We start from the raw sequence: 22,526 nt of genomic DNA on the forward strand, positions 1-22,526 counted from the left end.
CGTAACTGCAACACATATTCTGTTCCGTTAAATTTCATTATGTTACTGCTTGTTGAAAACGCGGTCATCGTATCACTCTCCAGCCAATCGATTCTGAGTTCGAATTCGAAGGCGGAATGGATGTTAGTGAATGTTTTTAAATGGGAGATGAATTTCATCGTCCGTTGTGAACCACCTGTTTATTGAGAGGCTAGAAGTAACTCGAATGGGTTCCATGTTTGTTCTTTAGAGGAAGTTTTTCTAGATTATTTCTAAATTATCTAACTTATAGCTTGCCTACTGTATTAATATACTACAGATTCACAACCTCTCATGGGTAAGAATGACATACTGTTACTGTTCATGTAAATGTAATTCGTTACTTTTACAATAAGTTCCAAAATCAATAATCTAATGCAGTTTATTTTCAAAGGGACTAAGAGAAAGTCACAGAAGCTAAGCTTATGGCTATCGATCATTTTGAAAACTTTCTGCAGTCATCTTTTGATCCGAAACCCTAACTGGTATTATTGTTTAAAATAGTCTGAATTCATTGATCGATTTTTCTCTTGGACTAAACCGCGAGTTTTTAGGAAGAAAAACCGTACTTACCTGAGCAAAGACTAACTCAAAGAGAACAAGGCTTTTAAAAAAAATGTCTAGAGAAAGTTACTCTAGTGGGCAACCGGAACTGGGATTTTTGTACTAACACAAATCAAGGTTTGTTTTTGTTCCAATGCACGAACAAAACTGTAATCTGGTAATTGATGGCTATAATAATTGTGTTGCTCAAAGCATAATACCTTTACATTTTTTTTTTGGTATGTTTTCATCGATTTCCATTGCTTAAATTGTTTAAAAACAATTAAATGTTTATCACATAAAAAAAATTACTAGCTGTGGGATGTTCTGTAGACATGATGTAGCTGAATATGAACATGATAATTCGGCATATCACATACAAGGTGAGGCAGTTTAAGAAAGTCTTCTTGCTTCGTATGTCGAATGGATAGAGTATTTGCTTTCCAAACCAACAGGCTCTGGTTTCGAATCTCGCTACATGATGCATTTCATTGCCCTGAGTGCGACCACCTTGCTCTATTTTTTATTAATTGTAATAATTCCTACTTTTCGTCTGAGCACAGTTTTCGGATTCATTGTTCTAAATGGGATTATCATTAAAAGAGAGAAGAAGGTACAAAATTTTATTACAATGACCAACACAGATTCCTGATCTGAATCTTACTTAAGTTTACCTATTCAAGACCAATATGGATTTCTGCAGGAATTGGGGTAATTTTGACGAACACCATTTTCTCCGTTCTCACCGGATTACTGCGGAGGCGTGCCTTCACAGTTCTTACAAGCTGTTGCGTCCTAACGCAGCATAGTCGACTTCTTCATGGCTCTCAGATATGTCTTCTGCATCGTTACAACGGTCTAATAGCCCGATACACAAACATCATCCTACTGATAGCGAGTGTTTTTAGCGTGTTGAAAATAACAGGTGGCTGCATTCCAATCTTGTGAAGTGCTATTACAGCTACACGGTTCTCATAATTTCTCCATTGTATGCTAACCCAAACAGCTAGACAACTATCTCTACTGATAAACACGCGAATGTTGACTGCGCACCCAGTCCATAACTGAATCGGGCTAGATCACAGAACGGGTGTGTACGGAAGTTGTAATAGTATATATGGCAAGACTATATATATATATATATATATATATATATATATAATTTTTTTTTTCTGTTGCAAATTTAAGAAAACAGATATTCGGTATATAGTGTAGGTCTGCGGAGATATTATTATAATTATTACAGCTAGTTTTGCCATTGGCAACTTGTTCTTATCCTAATTAGTATCTTATTTTAGGTTTGGTTTTTCTATTGGTGTTGAATTCGTAACATTTATCTTTATTTATCGATTTATGTGTTTCACTTTATTTATTTATAAAACGAACTTCATGTAAAACACTTAATCAACATCTAAGAAAACTCTGGTGCCATTTTATTAAGTGTTTCATTTCGGTAATACCTGTTTACCAATAATAGGGAAATGACTTCGGAATTTTCTCATACACAGAACTTTTTTTTTTTTTATTTTTTTACTCGGAACTATTTTTATTGTGATGCAATTTAATACTGCAATTTTAAATCTCTACCAATCGCAGTGACAATTTTGATGATTAATTTTCTTCAGATTGTTGAACGTATACAGTCTGGCGGCTTCAGTGAGCATACCATTCGTCAGTGTAGAGCAATTCTTTCAAAAAAAAAAAACACAGCACGAAGAAGTACTTGCAGAAATCAACCATAGTTAATTAAAGAATCTATTAGTGCTATTCTATCAGTGAATCTATTAATGCGATTACTGAATTGGAAAAATTTATTATTATTAATGACTTAGTGATTTTATTAGTGAACGTATGAAGCTTCGTCCTCAACTCTAATAGCGTGTGTAATAAGACTAAAACAATTACTTTAGTTTTTTTTTTTAACCATATTTATATGGCGTTATTTCACACTATATATGAATATAATGCACGTCTGTATTATATATATATTCATCTTCAGAGTTTTCCATATTATATATGTGAAGTAACTCGTCTATGATATGCTTTCCAGTATAATTAGATGAAGTTCAGGTACATTGACGAACACAGGCATAATCTGTGTTCTTTTCTGATAAGTTATGCAAACCTTTTTATTACTAAAATTATCCATCGTATAGCTGGGTGAGTTATATTTCATAAAGTTTAAAAATTATTGTAAAAATATAATAATAAATTAGAAAAACATGAAGAAATAGATTTCCTACTAAATTACAGGTATCGATGGAGTATTACTCAGAATTTGTGCTGTTTGTAGTAAGGATTTTTGCTTGAGCAGTCAACAAGAAACGGGAGCGAAATTGAAATTCAATTAAGTCTGCTCATGATTTGATATTCAATACAACGTGTGAGTGACTGAGATAGAGATAATTACTCTGGGATGCAGGTTTTTTTTTTTTTTTTATGTGTGTGTGTGTGTGTGTGTTAAAAGCAACAAAGAAAACTTTCTAATTCAGCCTGCATGCGCGTGCACACACACACACACACACACACACACACACACACACACACACACACACACACACACACACACACAATACTTCCAAATTGGATCATTAACAGAAAATGCTTAAACACCCATTTATTATTATAAGGAAAAACTGGAGGAAATTTCAAGCGAACTGCTCATGTGCGAGATATTTTATTACACAAAACAAACATTAACAATTATTAATGTTATTAAACAAATACACATATTAGTTATTAACCAATGTGTATGATTTATGTACTTTAGTTGTTAACGGGTACATTTCATTAATACAGTATTTTCTTTATAGAGTCTTTAATGTCAAGTTTTCGTTTCTTTGAGTTAATTCATTTTTTTTTTATGTTTTGGAAACAATTTAAGAAAGCTTGATTGTAATTTTCTTTCAAGATCAAATCAATATTATTTAGATCCGTTGTTGCTGGGCTCCTAAACGGCGTGGGGCACATAGGCCGGTGCCTACTCTGCCTATTTGGTAATCCGGCACTGTCATAAACTTAATGCGTGTAATTCGAAATTAACTGTAGTAGATAGAAATCAAACTTATCAAAACACTTGCGTTCGGTGGCTTCAACATGAAGATCAAGTCTCGCTTCCTCTTTCGATGACGATTTGTAACTATTTTATTTATACAGAGCAAGTTTTATTAGACAAGGCGAAAAACTTTCGTTTTATTCCAAGATGTAACTGTACAGATAAACGCGATGTAATGATTTCTGTCAAAAAAGACTGGAGTGGAATTTGAACTTTCACATCACATTTTACAAATATTACAACCATAGGATTCTTGGAGGAGTAAAAAGTTTTTTCATTTCATACATATGTCAGCGGGATTGTCAAATTAATGAAATGACTGAGCAAATTCTACAATTATCTTGTGTATGATAAAGTACAATGTTTCATCAGAATAACAGTTTTTTTTTTTCCAAACGTACTAAAATAAGATTTACATTATTATTCGTAAAGGCTAACGAAAAACGAAATGTGAAACAGAAAATTACATCTGTAAAATGGCTAGAAATAAAATAGTAATAAATAACAAGATTTCAGAACAAATCAAATTCTTTCCTATAGTTAGGATGCATGATTTGATACGGAGATGAAAATGACATCAGTATGAAAATTACAAAATATCTAAAAATAATAACAGATGTAATAAATTTATGCTTCAACGTAATCTGGTATATAAAAACAGCCTCCATTAAAAGTTTATAATACATTAGCTTTACCAATGCTTCCGTATGGAAGTGAAATTTGGACAATAAAATAAAATAACGAGAAAAGATTAATAGAAGCTGAAGTGAAAATTATGAGGATCAGCAAAATATACTCTATTTGACCATAAAAGAAATGAAGAAATAATGAAAGAATTAATAGAAAATAAAGAAATATAAATACAATTAGATAGAGCATATTAAACGTATGAAAATGTAAAAATTACCCAAATAGACTCTTTATTATAAACCGTCATCAGGCTGTTCTTTGATGAGACCTGCCGATGGCTTCCGAGATCGCATAGGCCATAATAGGCCTAAATTCTTGAAGAGTATGGTGATGACGTCGTGTAAAAATGGCTTGTCTCAGTGATAGTGAGGAATAATATTTCGAACATATTTTCTTGAGATTATATCTCAATATTTCTGCGTAAACAACAGAATGATACTGTTGTTCAAAAAAAGGTTGTTATTCAATAGAAAACTTCAGAAGAGAGACAGCGAGAGAAGTTTTAAAACTGTTATAATAGAGTTTCGATTTTAAAATTTGTCTAAAATTCCAAGTACCTGACTGTGTAAAGGAAAATAACAACAACAAAAAAAAAGTTCCGTATTTTGTGAAGTCCATACATCAGACCAAACTGCCAAAAGTGAATCAACAATACAAAGTATAAAATGGTTAACTTTATACAGAAGGCTAAGCGTTATTTTTTTCAGGGAAAAAAAAGCGTAGGGTAGTAAAAAGAAGCCTTTGACCTGTCTAAGAACGTTCACTTCCGGTAGCTAAAATATAATAAATGGCTTTAGGTGTGTTTCTAATAGATGGAGCCAGAAACCGAATTTAAGTACTATACGATAGAGTATTTGTGTGGGGGCCTTGCTGTTCTCCATTTAGTTCTATTTGACAAGCCCGCCGACAACACAAGATCATTTATACTGTGGGTCTAATGGTGTTTCAAGGAGGGAGGGAAGAAAGATAAAGGGCTGCTTCGAACGTGAGCACGGGAGCGCGTTGATCAATAAATAGACAAAAACAGGAAACAGTTCGGTGTCCATTACCGTCAGCCACAGTTGTAGTCAATGATGAATGACTGCCACAATTCTTCAACTGACACACTTTGGTCAGCCAGCCCGTAACTTATTGGTCGTCCGAAAATATATCACTCGTGTGTCACTCGCCAGCACGTGCACAACAACAGTCCAACTTTCGGCGTATCCGTGAACAGTTTCTTATGGCTTGTTTTTAAGTTTAAAAAAAATCCTTTTTTTTTTTCATTGATTGTGGTGTGAGATGTCTTTTGATTGCACTGTGGTTGCTGTCCATAGTTTCACGAAGTTACCGAGTCAGTGAGCATGCGTATGTGGACGATTTTTTTTTTGTTTCTTTTTGTTGTTTTTTTTTTTTTATGTACAAATGTTACAAAGAATGGCGATAGGTTTCCTCAGAGGCACGTATTAATCTCCACTTCCCGTCGGCAATCCTTACACTTCACGTAGCAACACCAGTAAAACTTACATTCGCATCTCTCTTTCACCGGCTCTACTCGACTGGTGAAACCTCTTCCACAACACAGAAGTTCGCAACCGTCGATGGCACGCGATGTCTTGTTGCAGAAACGGCCGTAAGTCCCCAGCGATCCAGTACGATCATCTCGCTCGCAGAAATCGGGAGACGAGTCCAGGTACACGAGATCGACTTCGGTGTGAGGTTTAAAAAAAGGATTCACAGGCACGAGCTGGTTTCTTTTTCCTAGTTTCCGCACCTGTACTTCCGACGCACCATCAAATTTCTCTTTCAGGATGGTTCCTACCTCACGAAACTTAGGCATGGCACGCCAGCATGTTTTCGTCTCGCATGATCCTGAAACTCCGTGACATTTGCATTCGATCTTCATGTTGTATTCTATCACCTGGGAAAGAAGAAATTGAATTTAATATTAAGGTTTAAAATATGTTACACTATGTACAATGTAAATATCGCTACAAGACTAAAATCAGCAGAACATTTCCTCCATTAACTCAAGGGGGGGGGGAATGCTCCACCTGAGGATATTTCTGTAATAAGATGCTTTAAACTTGTTAAGGAAATAAAGAGATCGCGCGTGCGTGAGTGCTTGTGTGTGTGTGTGTGTGTGTGTGTGTGTGTGTGTGTGTGTGGAGAAAGATGATAATAACAAAGTTAAATTGATTGGATCGCTGGGACAAGAGGATATCTGAAATTTGATATCTTAGGATGCCTGGATAAATAGAAAAAAAAAGAATTATTTACCCCAGTTGTGGTTCATATGCGGTGAAAAGCATGTGACATTCTTGACTTCTTTATATACTAATTACAGAATTACATATAACTACTGAAGCACTGAAAACAGCACTCATGAAATACGTCACAGTAATGAGTCTTGCTTACCATGATCTCTCAAGATAATGACAAACTAGGCTGTAGTTTCACTAAAACAAGACAGAGGCATTTAGTTTTCAGTACAAAGTACATGTTGAGCAACATATACACACACACTGCTATTTACAAGAGAATATTTGTACAGAACACAGAATAGAGAATACATAAGAATTTGTGCTTCTATTTGAAATACTTCAGCATCTGTGGTTCGGCATTTCTTTAATAAAAATTGTGGAGATTGACACTGCCTAAGTCATAGAGGACAATCGTGTGTAGATTTTACATGGATTCCAGTAAAATCTTGTTAGTCGATTTGAGTTTTTTTTATTTTATTTATATTTTTCATGAATAAATTTCAATAATAGTTTTTTCTAAATAAAGTTAACAATTTCTGCATCATCTGTGTTGGTGAACAACAAATCGGAGGAGAAGGGGGCCCTTTCTTGTTCTTCTGGGCACAAATGTTTCAAGACTATGAATTGCATGAATATGTAATCTATCTTAACAAGAACATCCTGTAAATGATATAAAGAGATTCTTTTAAGCATTTACACATCACAAATTTACTTCTTTCACAATTAAAGACCAATATTAACAATATTCTTTCTCGATATTATTAACATTATAGGAAAGATAAATGGGACGTGGTTCTGAGGGCACTGATTTCCACACCTCTTGGCCTAATTGCGTCAGACCTCTTATGGCAATTGTGTTAAAAGAACGAGAATATTTCACTTCTATAGCATTTATTGAGGTTCGAAAGATTACGTAAGTCATTCGATTTCAAAAAAAAAAACAAAAAAAAACGGAAGTGTGCATACGCAGAAATTGAGATGTGATGGATGTTTGTAAAATTCATACATTAAAAATTCTAACAGAGAATGTTTGAGTCAGTAAGGAAAAATAAATGCTTTGAAAGAATTTAAATTTGAATTTAATAAATTCTTTATTAAATCTATAACCTCAGAATATACATTCAGATAAAGATTGAGAAACTACTTCATGGGATTAAACAACGTTGACATTTACTTTAAACGTATAGTATAAGAGATCATTATAACTCATATATCATCACCAATTAAGGTATTGATATACTAATTAGTTCATTCAATTAGGTATTAATATATATTAACATGTACATCATTATAACCGGTAAGTAGCCCTCATAGATGCGGTCCCCGGACTCTCAGTGACTGTTTTAGAGCTAATTATTTCTCTAGTAACCAGTATGGCTACGATCTTTGGTTACACATAAATACATAAACTAACTTACTTTATCACTAAAACCAGTAACTTATTATAAACTAAGAAACCATTCGAAATATATTATACTCTACTTGCATATGAGAAAACTTTTTATTAATTATAATAAAATAATAGCCAAAAATAAGTGTTAGTACCAACAGAATATGATAGTAATACTTGAATTTTTATTCTATAATACAATACTGTACATTGAATTGTATTGTGAAATATTGTACATTGAATTATACGAGTTGAACAGTATAATATGTATATCTTGTATACATGGTGAATAAACTGTTAAGACGTAGATATTTCATATAATGAGTGTACTTTTCTCATATTAAATTTCCACATGCTAACTGTGGTGACCATTTCATGCCAAAATATATCAATTTGGAAAAATACCACAAGCTAAACCATGAAGGAATGTATGGAGAGGATAAAGGAATCCCGTAATATCCATACAGTATAACATGAACCCTCACCCTCTTTTATTCCATGTTTTCACCCCTTCATCATATTTTTCCTGATGTGAACGTCTCGACACACCTATTCAATTTATCATACTCTAGAAGAGTATTATTGCGATGTGGCGTGCACATATTTCTCCATTTTTATTCCCAGTGACCGAATCCATATTAAGTATGTTTTAAAGCCAGCGCACTGACCTCTGCGTATCTCAGCCTCTTTACGAACCAGAGGTACATGCGGCTCACACACGCAACTTGCAATGTTCAATGTCATACTGTCAACGTGTTTATCCCGGAGCCGTAAGTCGTTGCCAGCAAGCACTGCGAGATGTTTTTCTTTAACTTTCACTACGATCATCTGTCATAGTGGAGACAATGGACATTTTTAGAGCTGTCTTAACTCTTGTGTGTGCGTTTTTCGTGTGCCATTCCAGTGGTTGTAGTGCGTTAGAACGACAGCTATGATAATTAAAAGTAGTTAAGAGAATGCTATGTGTCCAACTCATTCTTAGATGGGTTTATTCAAACCAGTGGTTTTTGACAAGTTGCAAAGTCTGCTTATTGTACCTCGAAAGAATATAATGAGAGCAGCGGTTTAAGCCTGAAATTATCTCTCATTAAAAACGTGATGTTATTCCCGTTCTTACCTGTATTTCTAACACCTAACAAGATGAACAATATAGAAAAGATTGAATTAATCAGACAGATGATTAGAAATAAAATTGTCCTACTTTTCATTTCTCCAAATAATCACATTTTTAGTGTGCAATTCTCTTTTCTTCATTTCTCTTTCTCTCATTCTGGATCCGATTTTAAAAATGCTAGTGACAGGAATAAATACATACAACGCTATACTGAATTCTCCAATTAAATGATTAGAAACTAATCCTAAATCTTTATATCAAAATTCACTGAACATAAACATTTTAATATTCATATTATTGCTCTGCACTGCTTACTATTTTATTTTAATATCCCATTAACAGAATTACTGTATATAAATCAGCTTGGCTACATCCATATTATTCAGAGTTCCAACTGTTTTTATTTTAGGCACTGTTATTTTAAAGTACTGTTGATACTCAATGACAGAAGACACTAATTGGGATGCTCCTCTTTCAATCTTATTTGGATCAATATTTCTGAATAATGTACAATGCTTAATCACTAGAGCAGAATTCCACGATTATTAGCCCTAAGTTCACCCACAATATTGTTTGGCAACTTTCTAGGTGCGACCGTCATAAATAAAAACTTCTAACAACTCTTCTCCAACAATTGCAAGTTGGAGCTAAAAATGCAGTATAACAAATACCATCAGTTTAAATTCCCAACTTTTCTCTTTACAGAAGTGGTAAAGCTAGAAAAGAACTATCAACAAAGTCCAAGCGCCTCCGTAGCACATAATTGTGAGAATGATGATGCACATTTTCCAACTGAAACAGTGGAATTGTCATTCTATATTTCAGTTGGAAATGTGGAATGGCAAACAAACTGAGTTTGGATCCCGTTCAATAACTGAAGATGAGTTAGCGTAGCTGTTTTCATACGTAGTAAACAAGATTTTTCTTTCCTAAAATCGGAATTTTCATCGCACTACATGGTAAACTCTTAATTAACAGAGAGAATTCACTTGCTTACTTAGCTGTAGAATATCATTTGATAAGAGTAAGAAAATAACTTTGCTATATACGGAGAAGAGGATAAGTCAAAGCAACACGACTTTCTGCATTAGTAGGAAAGTGAAGAGAGGAAGCCATCCACCATTTGCCTTAACGATTTTTCCTCCTGCATATTTTCTCACGTCTTTCTTTTGCCCCTTGTAATTTGGTGGTAGCTTCTTACTCACGTTCTCTATCTCTTCTCTTTCTTCCTATGAGACAACGAGCTTCCGCTTTTCTCAGTGATATTAAATCTTCAAGTTTTGTTAATGATAACCCTTTTTTCTCCTTCTAATTTGAAATATCACGTAATGAATAAACATTAAATTTAAGTTTCAAAAACAATTCCACACGTTGTATCTTAAAATGTCGATCTCCAGACCATTCTTCATTGGACTTAATTGAGACAATCTAATCCATTTCAATGCAATTTAAACGCATTCTTCCTCTCTCTTCCTTCAGCTCTGATAATACAAGAATCTTCCAACAAAGTCAATCATCACTTCTCTGACAAAAGCTTATTTCCAGCCCTTCCTGATAAAATCTACAGAAGACTCGGCTTCCAAAAATTTCACTTTCTTTCACACTGTAGATATTATTTCTTTCCTGCACGCATGCTACTTTACAGAAAAAGCTGGTCCGCCATACTTTTGCAAGTTCCCACATTTTGCATGGTGCACCAAAATCACTGTAAAGTCCTTGATTCTATTCCAAACTTTCTTTCATATACTCTTGTATATTCTCTCTATATATACTTTTTTCTTCATAGTTTTGTATTCTATTAATTATTGCCATCAACAACTCAAAGAGTTTCTGATATATGTCTTTTTTATAGGATGCTTTCTTTGGCAACCGACATCACAACCATGATCTCTCTCTCTCTCTCTCTCTCTCTCTCTCTCTCCATATTCTTCTAGATCTATAGAAAGGTGTATGAAATATCTAAGGGCAATTGGTGGTCACTTTCCGTTTATAAATATTATCTACACATCATCCATACTAAACTAACTTCAAAACAACTCCCAGAACCAGATCATCACACACCATCAGCTATCCTCTTCCTGTTTCTAAAATGATTACAACCACGGATCTACTGTAATTGAGTATACACCGCGTGCCTTTTTATAATATAGTGTACAGCAGTATTATTAAATGCAGCTAATAAATGAAGCTAATGATACTACAGGATTGGTCGTTTTACCAAATGTCACTTGGTAAAACAACCCATTACAAAACAAAACTTGAGTTCAGATCCTGTTTGTGATGAGTGGAATTTTTTAGGATGTTTTTAAACAAGGCGCTAAGTTAGTGGTTTTTAGAGGGAAATATTACGGCTTTTTTTTTCCTTTTTTCCTGAAACAGACAAGCCGTCAATATCTGAAACTTGCACGCAACTGACAAACATGAAAGACCAAATGGGCAATGGCAGGTGTGTTCATTGGGGGATTACTAATGAATGCTGCTGGACAGATAATAAAACCATCATGCGGATGTTTATCTAATAAGGTCAGAAATCAGATCGCTCGAAGTAGACGTGTGAAATGGCAGATTTTAAAAAAGAACATTCACTTTTTTATTAATCGAATCCTCAATTTGGTATCAATGAAAAACAATATTACTCGTGTCATTATTTGACAATGCAGATATTAATACCATCCATAATTACACATTACAACCAGATCAGCAACTATTGTCTCGTAGTATCTGATTTATCATAATTCTGCATTAAAGCTATGTTGAATAGATTAGTTGTTGAACTAGAAAATGACTACGGTATTTGTTTATTTTTTGTTTTAGGATCTCTATTATTCGTTTGCTTTATAATTAAGCGATCAATATATTCTATAAAGTACAAAAATACACGTGGAGGTCACATAAAAATTCCACGAAGTTTGTATGTCCTTTAGGGTGGATGTCGTGACTTGAGTACTCCAAAATAACCAACCTTCATGTTACTTTGGCAAATTTCGTGATTGTATTGCATTTTGTACGAACAAAGTCGTAACAAAGTTCTAATAAGTAATAGTAACAAAATTCAATGCATGCATCCAAAGCTGACCTAATCTGGTTGGCCAAGAGATTATTGTATCCGCTTTCCAACTAACAGGTTGCGGGTTCAAATCCCGTTGTTTGTTTGCTTTACTTCTAATATGTATCCTATGCAATATCCTAGGTATATATTTACGAAAATTATTTATAGTTCTCAAGACAAAGCGCCATTTAACATGAAAAAAAAAAGAAGGTCCGGTACTCCCCCCCCCCCCGCGCGAAAATTTTCTTACTATATGGATTGCAACGTTTTGCATAAGATCTTGCGAATCCTGTCCAACGAAAGTAAACTTATAATTAAATGAATATTCCTCGAAATTTCACTAGTAAAACATAACATCAAAGAAAGTGAAAATGTAATGCAATAAAAGTAATGAAAAACTATTAGAATGACTTTCACGTAAGAAAACTGCTAACCCAAAATTACTTACTTTATTCTCCATCGGAATAATAAACACATCAAAAACAAGACAACCAAGAACAAAATAAAGATGCTGTGTCAAGTTTATGTCACCTGTCTTGTAATAAGCAAAATATACATTCACAACAGTAACCATCTTGTACGTAGGTGGCGCTGTGTACAACAACAACAAAAAAAGAACTTCATTTAGCCAGCAGTTTGTTTCACAGCATGCATTTTGTTTATTAACCGTTCGTACACAATGTTATAATTTAAATGCAGCTTACGATGCTTTGTTAATCTAACATGAGTGGAAAGGTTACCGGAAGTTACATTATTGCTAAGTTGTACTATGGAGAATTTATTTCCAACTGGGTGAGTTGTCGGGTCTCTGTGATTCAGTTACTGAAACAAAAATGAATATAAATTCGGATGAAATCATAATGAGCAATGAAATCTGATCGTAGAGATTAATTCGCCTGTATCTTCCCTTAATAATGAACCGAAACAGGCAGTAAACAAAAGAAACGGATATAAAACAACACTTCCAAAAGAACGTCTTCGATACAGAGTTCCTTATGTGGTACGGGACAAATGACTGTCTGGACGTGCACAAGATTAACTACCATCCCAGTAGGATACAACTGTAGATATATTTTGGCTCTGTCTCCTTCTTCAAGTAGAAAGTGATGTATGACCGAACCTTCATGCATTAGGCGGAAAGAAGGCTTGATCCATTCCTCTCACGTGCCGACCCTTGGTTAATTGGACATATGCAAGACATCTCGACTTCGTTATGATCTACTAACAGGCTTATTTTCTATATGTAACTTACGACTACACCTACGTGGCTGCAAGAGTTCATTAAATCATTCGGTAAAATTTCTGCTTTTCATCTTGTATAACAGCTTCTAGAGGAGGGAGATGCTGGTTCACAAGCTTCTTTGAAATGTAATTTTTGTATATTGTTGAGCGAATGCTTTACATACGTAGAAATTTAAAAAAAAAAATAATGATTAATCTGTTAAATTACTGACACTTAATTTCAGCGTGTTCGCTTCTAGGTAATTTTTTTGCCTTCTATTGACACACACACACACACACACACACACACACACACACACACACACACACACACACACACACACACACACACACACACACACACACACACACACACACACACACACACACACACACACACACACACACACACACACACACACACACATTGACAAAGACTGAATCCTCTAACTATAACTAAGCGTGTGTCATCATCGTGCTTTATATTTCATGATACAAATATTCATATACAAATCATCAATGGATGTGCGGATACCGACAGCAAATGTCTAAATTTAATGCAGTTAGTTATTATTCGTGAAAGTCCATAAACTTGTGAATCCGCACGATTACAGCATCGAACCGAGAATATAATTATCCTGAAGCGGAACTCTTAACCACCACTGTACGTCGTTTGAAAAGTACGCCACTCCAGGAAAAACCAGGAAGAATGTAAAACCCTTTTGTACTATTTTAGAGGCGAACTGTAATTAATAACTGAAATTAGGAACCAAAACTTGGAGACTCATTGGCAAAATGTGAAGGAAACATTAAATTAATTGATTTAGTCAGAGAAGCATGCAGTGAAGTTGTTTGGAAGGACAGAAAAATACGAACTTCATGGTGGATTCTGGACATTAAAGAGGTAGTCTTCAATGTCCTAAAGAAGTAAGATTATCAAAAGTTTTTCTGTAAGTAATTTTTTATTTAGAATTTAGATATCTGGAGGATATCGAAAAAATTTAGAAATCGAGAGAGAGAGAGAGAGAGAGAGAGAGAGAGAGAGAGAGAGAGAGAGAGAGAGAGAGAGATAAAGTGATAAAATGAAACAACAGTAATAGAACAGTGGTAGAAAATGTTCAATACGAATGCAAAATAAGAAATTCATATCAAATACTTTGGTTAGAAATGCTCAAATATGGAGGAATGTATATTATACAGTGGCTACATTGCATAATTCAAAAAGCTTAGCCATAGGTAAAAGGTCGAATACCAAAAGTCTGCTCTCACAGTATCCATCTGTTAAAAAATGGAAATAAAACTGCATTCGAAAACAACAGAGAAATTTCCCTGCTGAGAGAAAATTATGGCAAATAAACTTGGGGATGAACAAGTTACTTTTAAGCGAAGTAGGAGTTGTTGTGATTAGATTTTTCCTTTAAGGTATAACTGTTAAGAAATAATGGAAATATAACAAGGATTTGTATTTATTTAGGTGTGTAGTCTAGAACAGGCATAAAACTCTATAGCTGTATGGGGAAATGAGACCTTATACGTAGCAATATAGCTATATTTAAGTTTTTAAGTCAGCACTTAGAATTTGATATACACACTATCTCTTATTGATCGTACGGTAGTGCGGTGGAGTTTTTCATCCACAAAATAGGTGTACCGACATGGCAATACACGAACTTAACAACACATAATGCCCTGTCTCCTAGCCGTTGTTGCTTCGTTAGTAACCAACCAACCAAACCAAATCTTTAGTTTGGTTTGGTTGGTTGGTTGGTTTCTATAACATTAGAAATGCTATAGAAATTGGGGGCTTAAACGCTCGCCTGATGGTGTATATTGTTGACGTTAGAAATATTCGATCAAATATTTCAATATAATATTTCTTGTAGACAAGATTTTATCTACAAGAAATATTGGATATCAATGTTTACAAATAACATTAATAATATGAATGTGTGTTCTCGACTAACATATATAATTGTTCTGTACTTGAAAATTAAATATGTTTTAAAAATAAATAAGGTGCGGAAAATGGCAAGCCATTTATCTTTTATTTCTCTCTTTTTAAATTCTAAACTGGTGCCATCTGGTGGAAAATTCCCGATATTAATATTAATATACGGGAATACAATAAACACTTTTTTGTATAGCGCTTTACTAACACACACGACTCTTGTAATTTACAAACATCTTATGAATATATTTTTAACCAATCAAGTAGTTTAAAAAGCAATTTCCAGGTTCTCTTGACTTGAAGATGTTCGGGCATCCCGCTTTAAAATCTAGCTTAAAACAACGGACGTGTAAAAAAAAAATGTATAGCCCATTAAAATAATGTTCACCCTATAATTTGGCTAATCAATTTAATATTATTCAAGTCAATACTCTCATATAAAGAGTTATAATTTACATACATTGCAATACTGTAATAATCAAAATGAGGGCTTTTCAAGTTACACGCATGTAGTTTTATTTGCCAATTAAACAAGGCTTTTTTTTTTTTTTTCCCCTCTCAGGAAATGTTCCTTGTGGGAGGAGTGCTGATAAATTCAGAAACTGTGCAGTAAACAGCTTATTACAACACCAAACTACGTTTGTATGGCATCTTACAACACACACCGTAGACCGATAGCGGCGAAAATGTAGACAAATGAATGCAATGAGACATGTTTCGTGCCAGCGAGATTACTGCTGGTACTGTTCAAAGAGTCGTCCGCTTTCTGGGTGGTCCTGGGCATACGTGTAGCCCACAGGTAAAGCGACCTTCCTTCCCGTAGCGAGCCATTATTGTTCTAAGACGAACGGAACATTGCTTAACAACAAAACCAAAATGTATTCCAGGTGAAGAGTCTCCGCTGAGAATGGATATTAAAGTTTTTCACATAAATTATAATCATCTTGCCAAAAAAAAAAAAAAAAAAATTAAACTCTTCTGTAGGGCTTTTCCCCCATTTATTTCATGAAGTAAGGGGAAAGGCGAATTAAAGCTTCTATTTAAAGAATAAATGTGGTTTAAAGTCAAAGAAATTTACCACAGGCGATGGCTTCGATTACAGTGTCTTAAGGACGTTGTAATTCGTTCTGAGAATTTTTTACTCGCTACCTTTACGCAACGACACAGACATTCTACCTTGCACAACGGTAAACATATGATTTGTACCTACGTACTCTTTGTCGATTAATTATTGCCCTTTTTAATTCAAAGTTCAGATAACTTATCTAAACGAATTATATACACGAGTGCGTATCGAGGGGACACTTAGACTCCATTCGGCATTAATAAGCCAATTATTGATAATACTAGACCACCTAGTAAGAATTCGCTTCATTGGTTTTCTATTGGTATCATTCTCTTTTCAAGGCTGTCTTGCCAAACAGGCCATGCATCTATTTTCCTTACTCTTATTTAGCTTGACATTTACAGAAGTTTTTTTTCAAAAACAGTTGAGATAACTAACAGGAAAACCTACCAATTAGCAATATATCAACGTTGTATTTTCTCTCTCACGCGAGCTTTCCTTCTGACGCAATTCTTGGAAAATGAACCAACTGCGAAATAGTTTTTCAATGAGGAATAATCATTAGGGTTAGTATATTCACACAAGTGGAATGGTGATGCCGTCAGAATTTTCTGTCCTACATTCTTCCTTCATCCTGTTCGTTGTCCTCAAGCAGTAGTAAATCCCTCTTTTATGATTAACCTCTTTTTTTTCTGTATATTAAGACATGTATACAAGTTCAGCAGAGTAATTTATTTGAGGGTATGATTTGAGTCTACGATATAAAACGCCCAAATAAACAAGAAAATATGAGAAATGGCACTAAAAAAAAAGTGAGTCCACAGGCAGTATTAAAGGAGGTTAGGAATAGCAGTAGTAACAATCAAGGAGCTAACAAAGATAAAAGAAAAAGGATGACTTTCTTTTATTTGACTTTGTGAATACACAATTATGACGTCATACAGTGAATGCAAAATCAAAAATCATTATTCTGGGTGCTCAGAGATTCGTGATTTGTGTTCTGAGAGATGCTGGTCGTAGGCACACCCAGGCATCTTTTAATTTCAGGTGCAGTTGCGTAAGAACGCTATGTGCTGGGGAAATTGTCAGGGGTGCAGGTGTCAGAAAGGTCACGAAATTGTCACACTTAAAAAACAAAAAAAAAAAAAAGTGCGTGCGTAATTAAGAATTTTCCAAGGGCGCAAAAAACTTAGCTATGCAACTGCTCAGCTCCCTGTTTACTTTTCTCAAGTTTCTCAATTTTCTCCCCTTTAGATCAGGTTTATGATATTCTGTTCCTGAATTTAAGTCCTATTAAGCAACTCTTTAAGATCACAGTTTCACAGTTCTCTATCCCTTAATGCATGCAGTCTGTTGACTTATAATGAATGCACTACAGTCTTGTCTATAGTGGGCCCATTAAAAGTAAGCAACAGACTTTCCTGTCTTGCTAGTTTCAAGGATGAAAACTCTGAGTTATCTTGGATAAAAATGTAAACACTTGCTAGCTCCGTCTGATATGAAAACCCCCTTGTTGGTTTAAACAAACCCTTTTATTTAATAAATGTTTTTGCACATCAATAAAGGAACGAAACTAAGGTCGTTTCCCACCAAAGGTCGTATGTTGTATCACTCATCCCACTGCACTGAGGAGACACTGCATTCTGTGTGTTTCACCATGTTTCATTTGTAAGTCATATTGTTCCCAGCCTAATATAAAGGTTAGGTTTCTGATTTGTGATTTTTTATATAAAATTAGCTTTCTGTTTTTCTTTATTATTGATCAATAATGTAATAGTTGAATAGTCTATTTCAGAAACATAATTAAAAAACGAAATAATTGGAAGGATGCGGAAAGAAAACTGTGATGAAGATGAAAATTGTTCGGAATTGGCGCGGAAGATAATTTTGTCATAAAAATTAAATAATGCTGATTTTTCAGATGAAGAATCATTCGAACTCAAGAGGAGATATTTTAGCTGCACGATCATAAGTATAAGAACATGAGTTTTTACTCATTTGAATCATTGGGATAATTTTGATCCGACACCACAAGTTGTGAGACAACTATTTAATTTATTAGTATCAATTTCTAAACAGGAGTCATGCATTCTTGACTAAATGGGGACAGTTAGGAGGACAATGGATGTCTTCGTAACTGATACAAACTCTCAGCTATGAGGACATCGAATGTAGAATGTATTAAAGTAACAAAGAGACTGCTGGTAGTCTGAGAGCATTTGAAAAAAGCTGCTAATAATCTCTTCCATATTTACCCATCCCAAACAGCAGCAGACTAACAAAATTTAACCATAGTGTTAAGCGGTTACGTTAAACCTACTAGTCCCAAGGCGTGTCAGCATCCTGTATTTCCTCTTTGTAGCTGCTTCTTTTCGTTTGATTTATCCCTCTAGTAATCCGCTAATCGCTATTACTGTCTCAATTTCCGATGCCAGTTTTCGGTAGCTAAATCTCCTATAACGAAAGAGTACAAACCTCCCCCGTTTCTCCCCACGCGGGAGAAGGACCGGCGGACCTTCTGTCATGTTCCGCCTAAACTAAAGTGAATTCAACCCTCTCTGTTCTGGCGAATGCTCTCAGCACTTTATCGTCGGTATTAACATAAGCTTTTCTACTCATTCTAGAAAGATATAACAACACTAAGGTCAAAGAGCGACTTGAATTATATTGTTATCGCAACGAGAGTTCGGATCGATGGAGCATGAAGATCCTTATTGCTCTTTGACCTTGTTCCGTAATCGGATTATAGGCTCAAAAACAGTCAATTCGTACTAATCCTACTTTTGTGACGGGAGCGTCCGTGAGAGAAGCGCGGAGTGCTCGGACAGGATTTTCAAGAGGTACCGTTAATCGCAGTCGCCCTCATCTTCATCACGTGCTCCTGACTACTTGTTCTGAAAATACAGCGAGTGCTTATGATATTCTTTAGATTAGGTTAATCGTTCGGTTTGAATTCACATGACGTAATCTAAGAGATATCATTCACTTTTTTCCATTTAATGAGATAAAAATAACAAGTGCGGCATGAAAGATATCAAGAACAGCTGAACTCATCTCCGTAGTGAGCGAAATCCTTGTGACATACCATCTAAATGACATATGAAGGAATCGACATTTGGCCATATATTCATAAGAAAAGCGATGTCTAGTTAAATTACATGTATATACCCGGGATGATCGGCTGACCTTGATATCATCTTCGCTTTTAATGTTTTTGAATATCTATAGGTGCTAGATGATTTTCATCATCCTTTGTGACGCCAAAGTTTGCTTCTTGAAGTCTTGAAATAGCTTGAAAAAGATCATGTGTGATCATCAAAGTATGTGGTGTTCAGTAGAGTTCATCCCTGGTATTAATGATGTATACAATCTTTCCTCAGCGAGATTCTCCTTTATTAATATTTGCCATTCTTTTCTTAATAAAGTATTGAGTAACTAACCTATTTTAAAAGAAACAGAAATACTCACATAATTTTTTTTTCTTGGTCAGATACAGTTTCTTTATACAGTGCTTGCATACAAAGCTTTATAAGCACTGCATTCAAGAAAAGACCTGTTTACAAATAACTGTTCTTTTTTTTTCTTTTTCTTTTTTTTTCACGTTTGCTTACAGTCAACGCAACATCCGAATCATAGCGGTCAACTACCAACAGCTGTTTGATAGAAATCAAATAGCTGTTGATTTCTATCAAACAGCCATAATAACAGTTTACTATGGTTACTGGCAACAAAATATTATAGCATATTAAACACGGATAAAATAGAAAACTTATCACAAACATGATCAATCTGGCAAAAATAAATTTAATAGGCTAAAGCTTACAAATCTATCAGTTAATTCATTAAAAAAAAACTCTTTTATTAATAAAGTAACTCATAGCTTTGTATGATTTGCAAATGTACATTTGCCAATTATTGTAACGAGACTGGTTGCCTAGAATTATGGTCGAAGCAATTAGGGCTATGAGATCATTATATCATGTCTTTCAGAATCTGAACCACAAAGAGAAATCCAATCACCTGAACAATCATTAATGCCCTTTGCATATTGATTAAGGTACTTTCCTTTTTTAGAATATCGGTTTGTTAGATATTGCAATTCAGTTATAGTCTGATTTTCATTTTTTTACTTTTAACTTGTGGAGGACATTTTACTGCATGCACAATAAAAAGATTTGGCTCCACTTTTTCATTTTTTTCTTCCTCTATTCCAAGATTATGCGCTATGCGTTTATTACTTTTCATTTGGAAGGGAGAAGATCGAAATAACTTTCAACTGCTCTATTTCAATGTTCTTCGACATATGCTATCGGTTCAACGAACGAATATAACTTAAACCAAGGATCGAGATTGGGACATAACCCCACTATTCAGACACTAAAACGCTTTGTGATAAAGTCTAACCATAATCTGGTAAATCAATGGATCAATTTATTTACAATACGCGTCAATGTTTTTCCAAATGCTGCATATCGGGAAAAAAGTTGGATAAGTATTTGCTGTCCTGCTGCTGATTCGTAAATAACTCTTTTATTTCATATTTAGTTTTCTTTTAAATCTCTATTCGAGGAACTGCTATGACATTTCTAAGAATTATTATATATTAAGTTTCTTATATCCCCAAGAAATCGGCAAATATAAGAAACTTATTCTATGCATTGTGGAAAGGTTCACTACCCAGACTGGCTTCAATCCTTACTGAAGTCTTATCAGAGAGTGTGCTTTGCATCATGGGATAGTGAGGAAAATGATGTGAAGTCAACAGCTTCTATATACAAGTAGCGTAGTGGTGAAGATACCCACAAACTTTGTTTGCGTAAACTTGTAGGTAAAGGATTAAAGAAGAATATAATTTCTCAGCAAGTATAATTTACTTTGGAACAAAGTTAAAAGAAATTCTATGATATGAACTTTCGTTTTTATTTAGATTACAATTTATCGCTGTCTGACTATTGATGATATAAATAACATTTGAAAGAAACTCAGATTTTGGTAAATTCGGTTTTCCTTGCATGCACCACGTAAATTATCTGGTATATAATTAAAATATTATAGCCATTTTCCTCCCCAAAAGGAGTAAGCGGCATATTTTAGTCCAAATGATAGGATTCTTGGTACTTTGGTTTATCGGTATGTTGGTTTATCGATAAGTTTTGGGTCACCAACATACATTAAATCTTCATATATAAAAAAAAAGAAAAGAAAAAAAATGAATGAGTTCTTTACGCCGTTCAAATTACATATTCTGCACGTGCTTAAACCCCCCCCCCCCCGGTAGCGACTTCTTAGAAATAAAATTATAATAGCTCCTGCTAAATAACGATGAATATAAGTCATGTTGATTGAAAAAAAAAAAAAAAAAATTACGCCGCTTGCAGATTTACAATGCTGTCATTTAAGATGCACGTAAAATCTTAATAATGTTGTTCTACATGTTGTTTATTGCTTAATTAGGACCAATTAATATTCGACATCATGCTGGAGTTAAATAAGGTCATCTAATGGCTTAAAGAAAGTCACATTTCTATTCCACAGCTAACCATTAAACATCGGAGGATGTGAAACTGAAATGCATACCTTATAACAACCCTTAAAAGGAGAATGATATTTCTTTCATTTATCTCAACCCAACAGGAGAACTGAATAGTTTTAATTAATGCATCAGTTAACGTGTGGCACAACGTATTACAGTCTCTTATACTGATGAGAGTAATGCCAGATATATTTCACGTTATTTGGTTATTCGTAATCATTTTAGATCATCCGAATGAAGTGTTGAATGGGCATTTGCAACAGCAAATGTGATTGCAACCGATTCCGGAATAGTATGTATATTTATAACATTCCATAATCAATCGCAGTCATGGAAGCTCCATGCCTTACTTACTTGAGAATTCCTAAAACAATGCAATAAATATTACTCTTATGATGTATATTTACCGAGCAATATATATATATTTTTCCCTAATAAGCTCAGAATCCATTACAGGTACCAAACAATTCCGTTGTAACTCGTAAATGCACGCACGTCTATGAGAACAGAACTCTTATTACACAGGCTTATTGATAAACTCGTGTTCCATGTCCTCCAGGTTACACGCAATCAACACAGCCGAAATAATAATAAAAAAAAAACATTCACGATAGACACAGCTATGTTTTCTATTACAAGCTGATAATATTGCAATG

The 22,526-nt window shown here is 34.4% G+C and overlaps 1 protein-coding gene across 1 annotated transcript in view; it reads right to left on the reverse strand.

Moving 5' to 3' along the window:
• Positions 1 to 3,739: 3,739 nt before the first annotated feature.
• Positions 3,740 to 22,526, reverse strand: part of LOC150107573 (protein Wnt-4-like) — a 150,678-nt gene continuing 131,891 nt past the window's right edge. Inside the window, exon 4 of the mRNA XM_090391393.1 lies at positions 3,740 to 6,206. Within this exon, the coding sequence (XP_090247519.1) occupies positions 5,739 to 6,206 (468 nt within the window). The 3' untranslated portion in view covers positions 3,740 to 5,738. The remainder of the gene's footprint in view (positions 6,207 to 22,526) is intronic.

Source organism: Typopeltis vanoorti, chromosome 4, assembly GCF_054136105.1.
Source record: "Typopeltis vanoorti isolate ZY-2024b chromosome 4, IOZ_Tvanoo_1.0, whole genome shotgun sequence".
In the NCBI taxonomy this organism is placed as follows: Eukaryota; Metazoa; Arthropoda; class Arachnida; order Uropygi; family Thelyphonidae; genus Typopeltis; species Typopeltis vanoorti.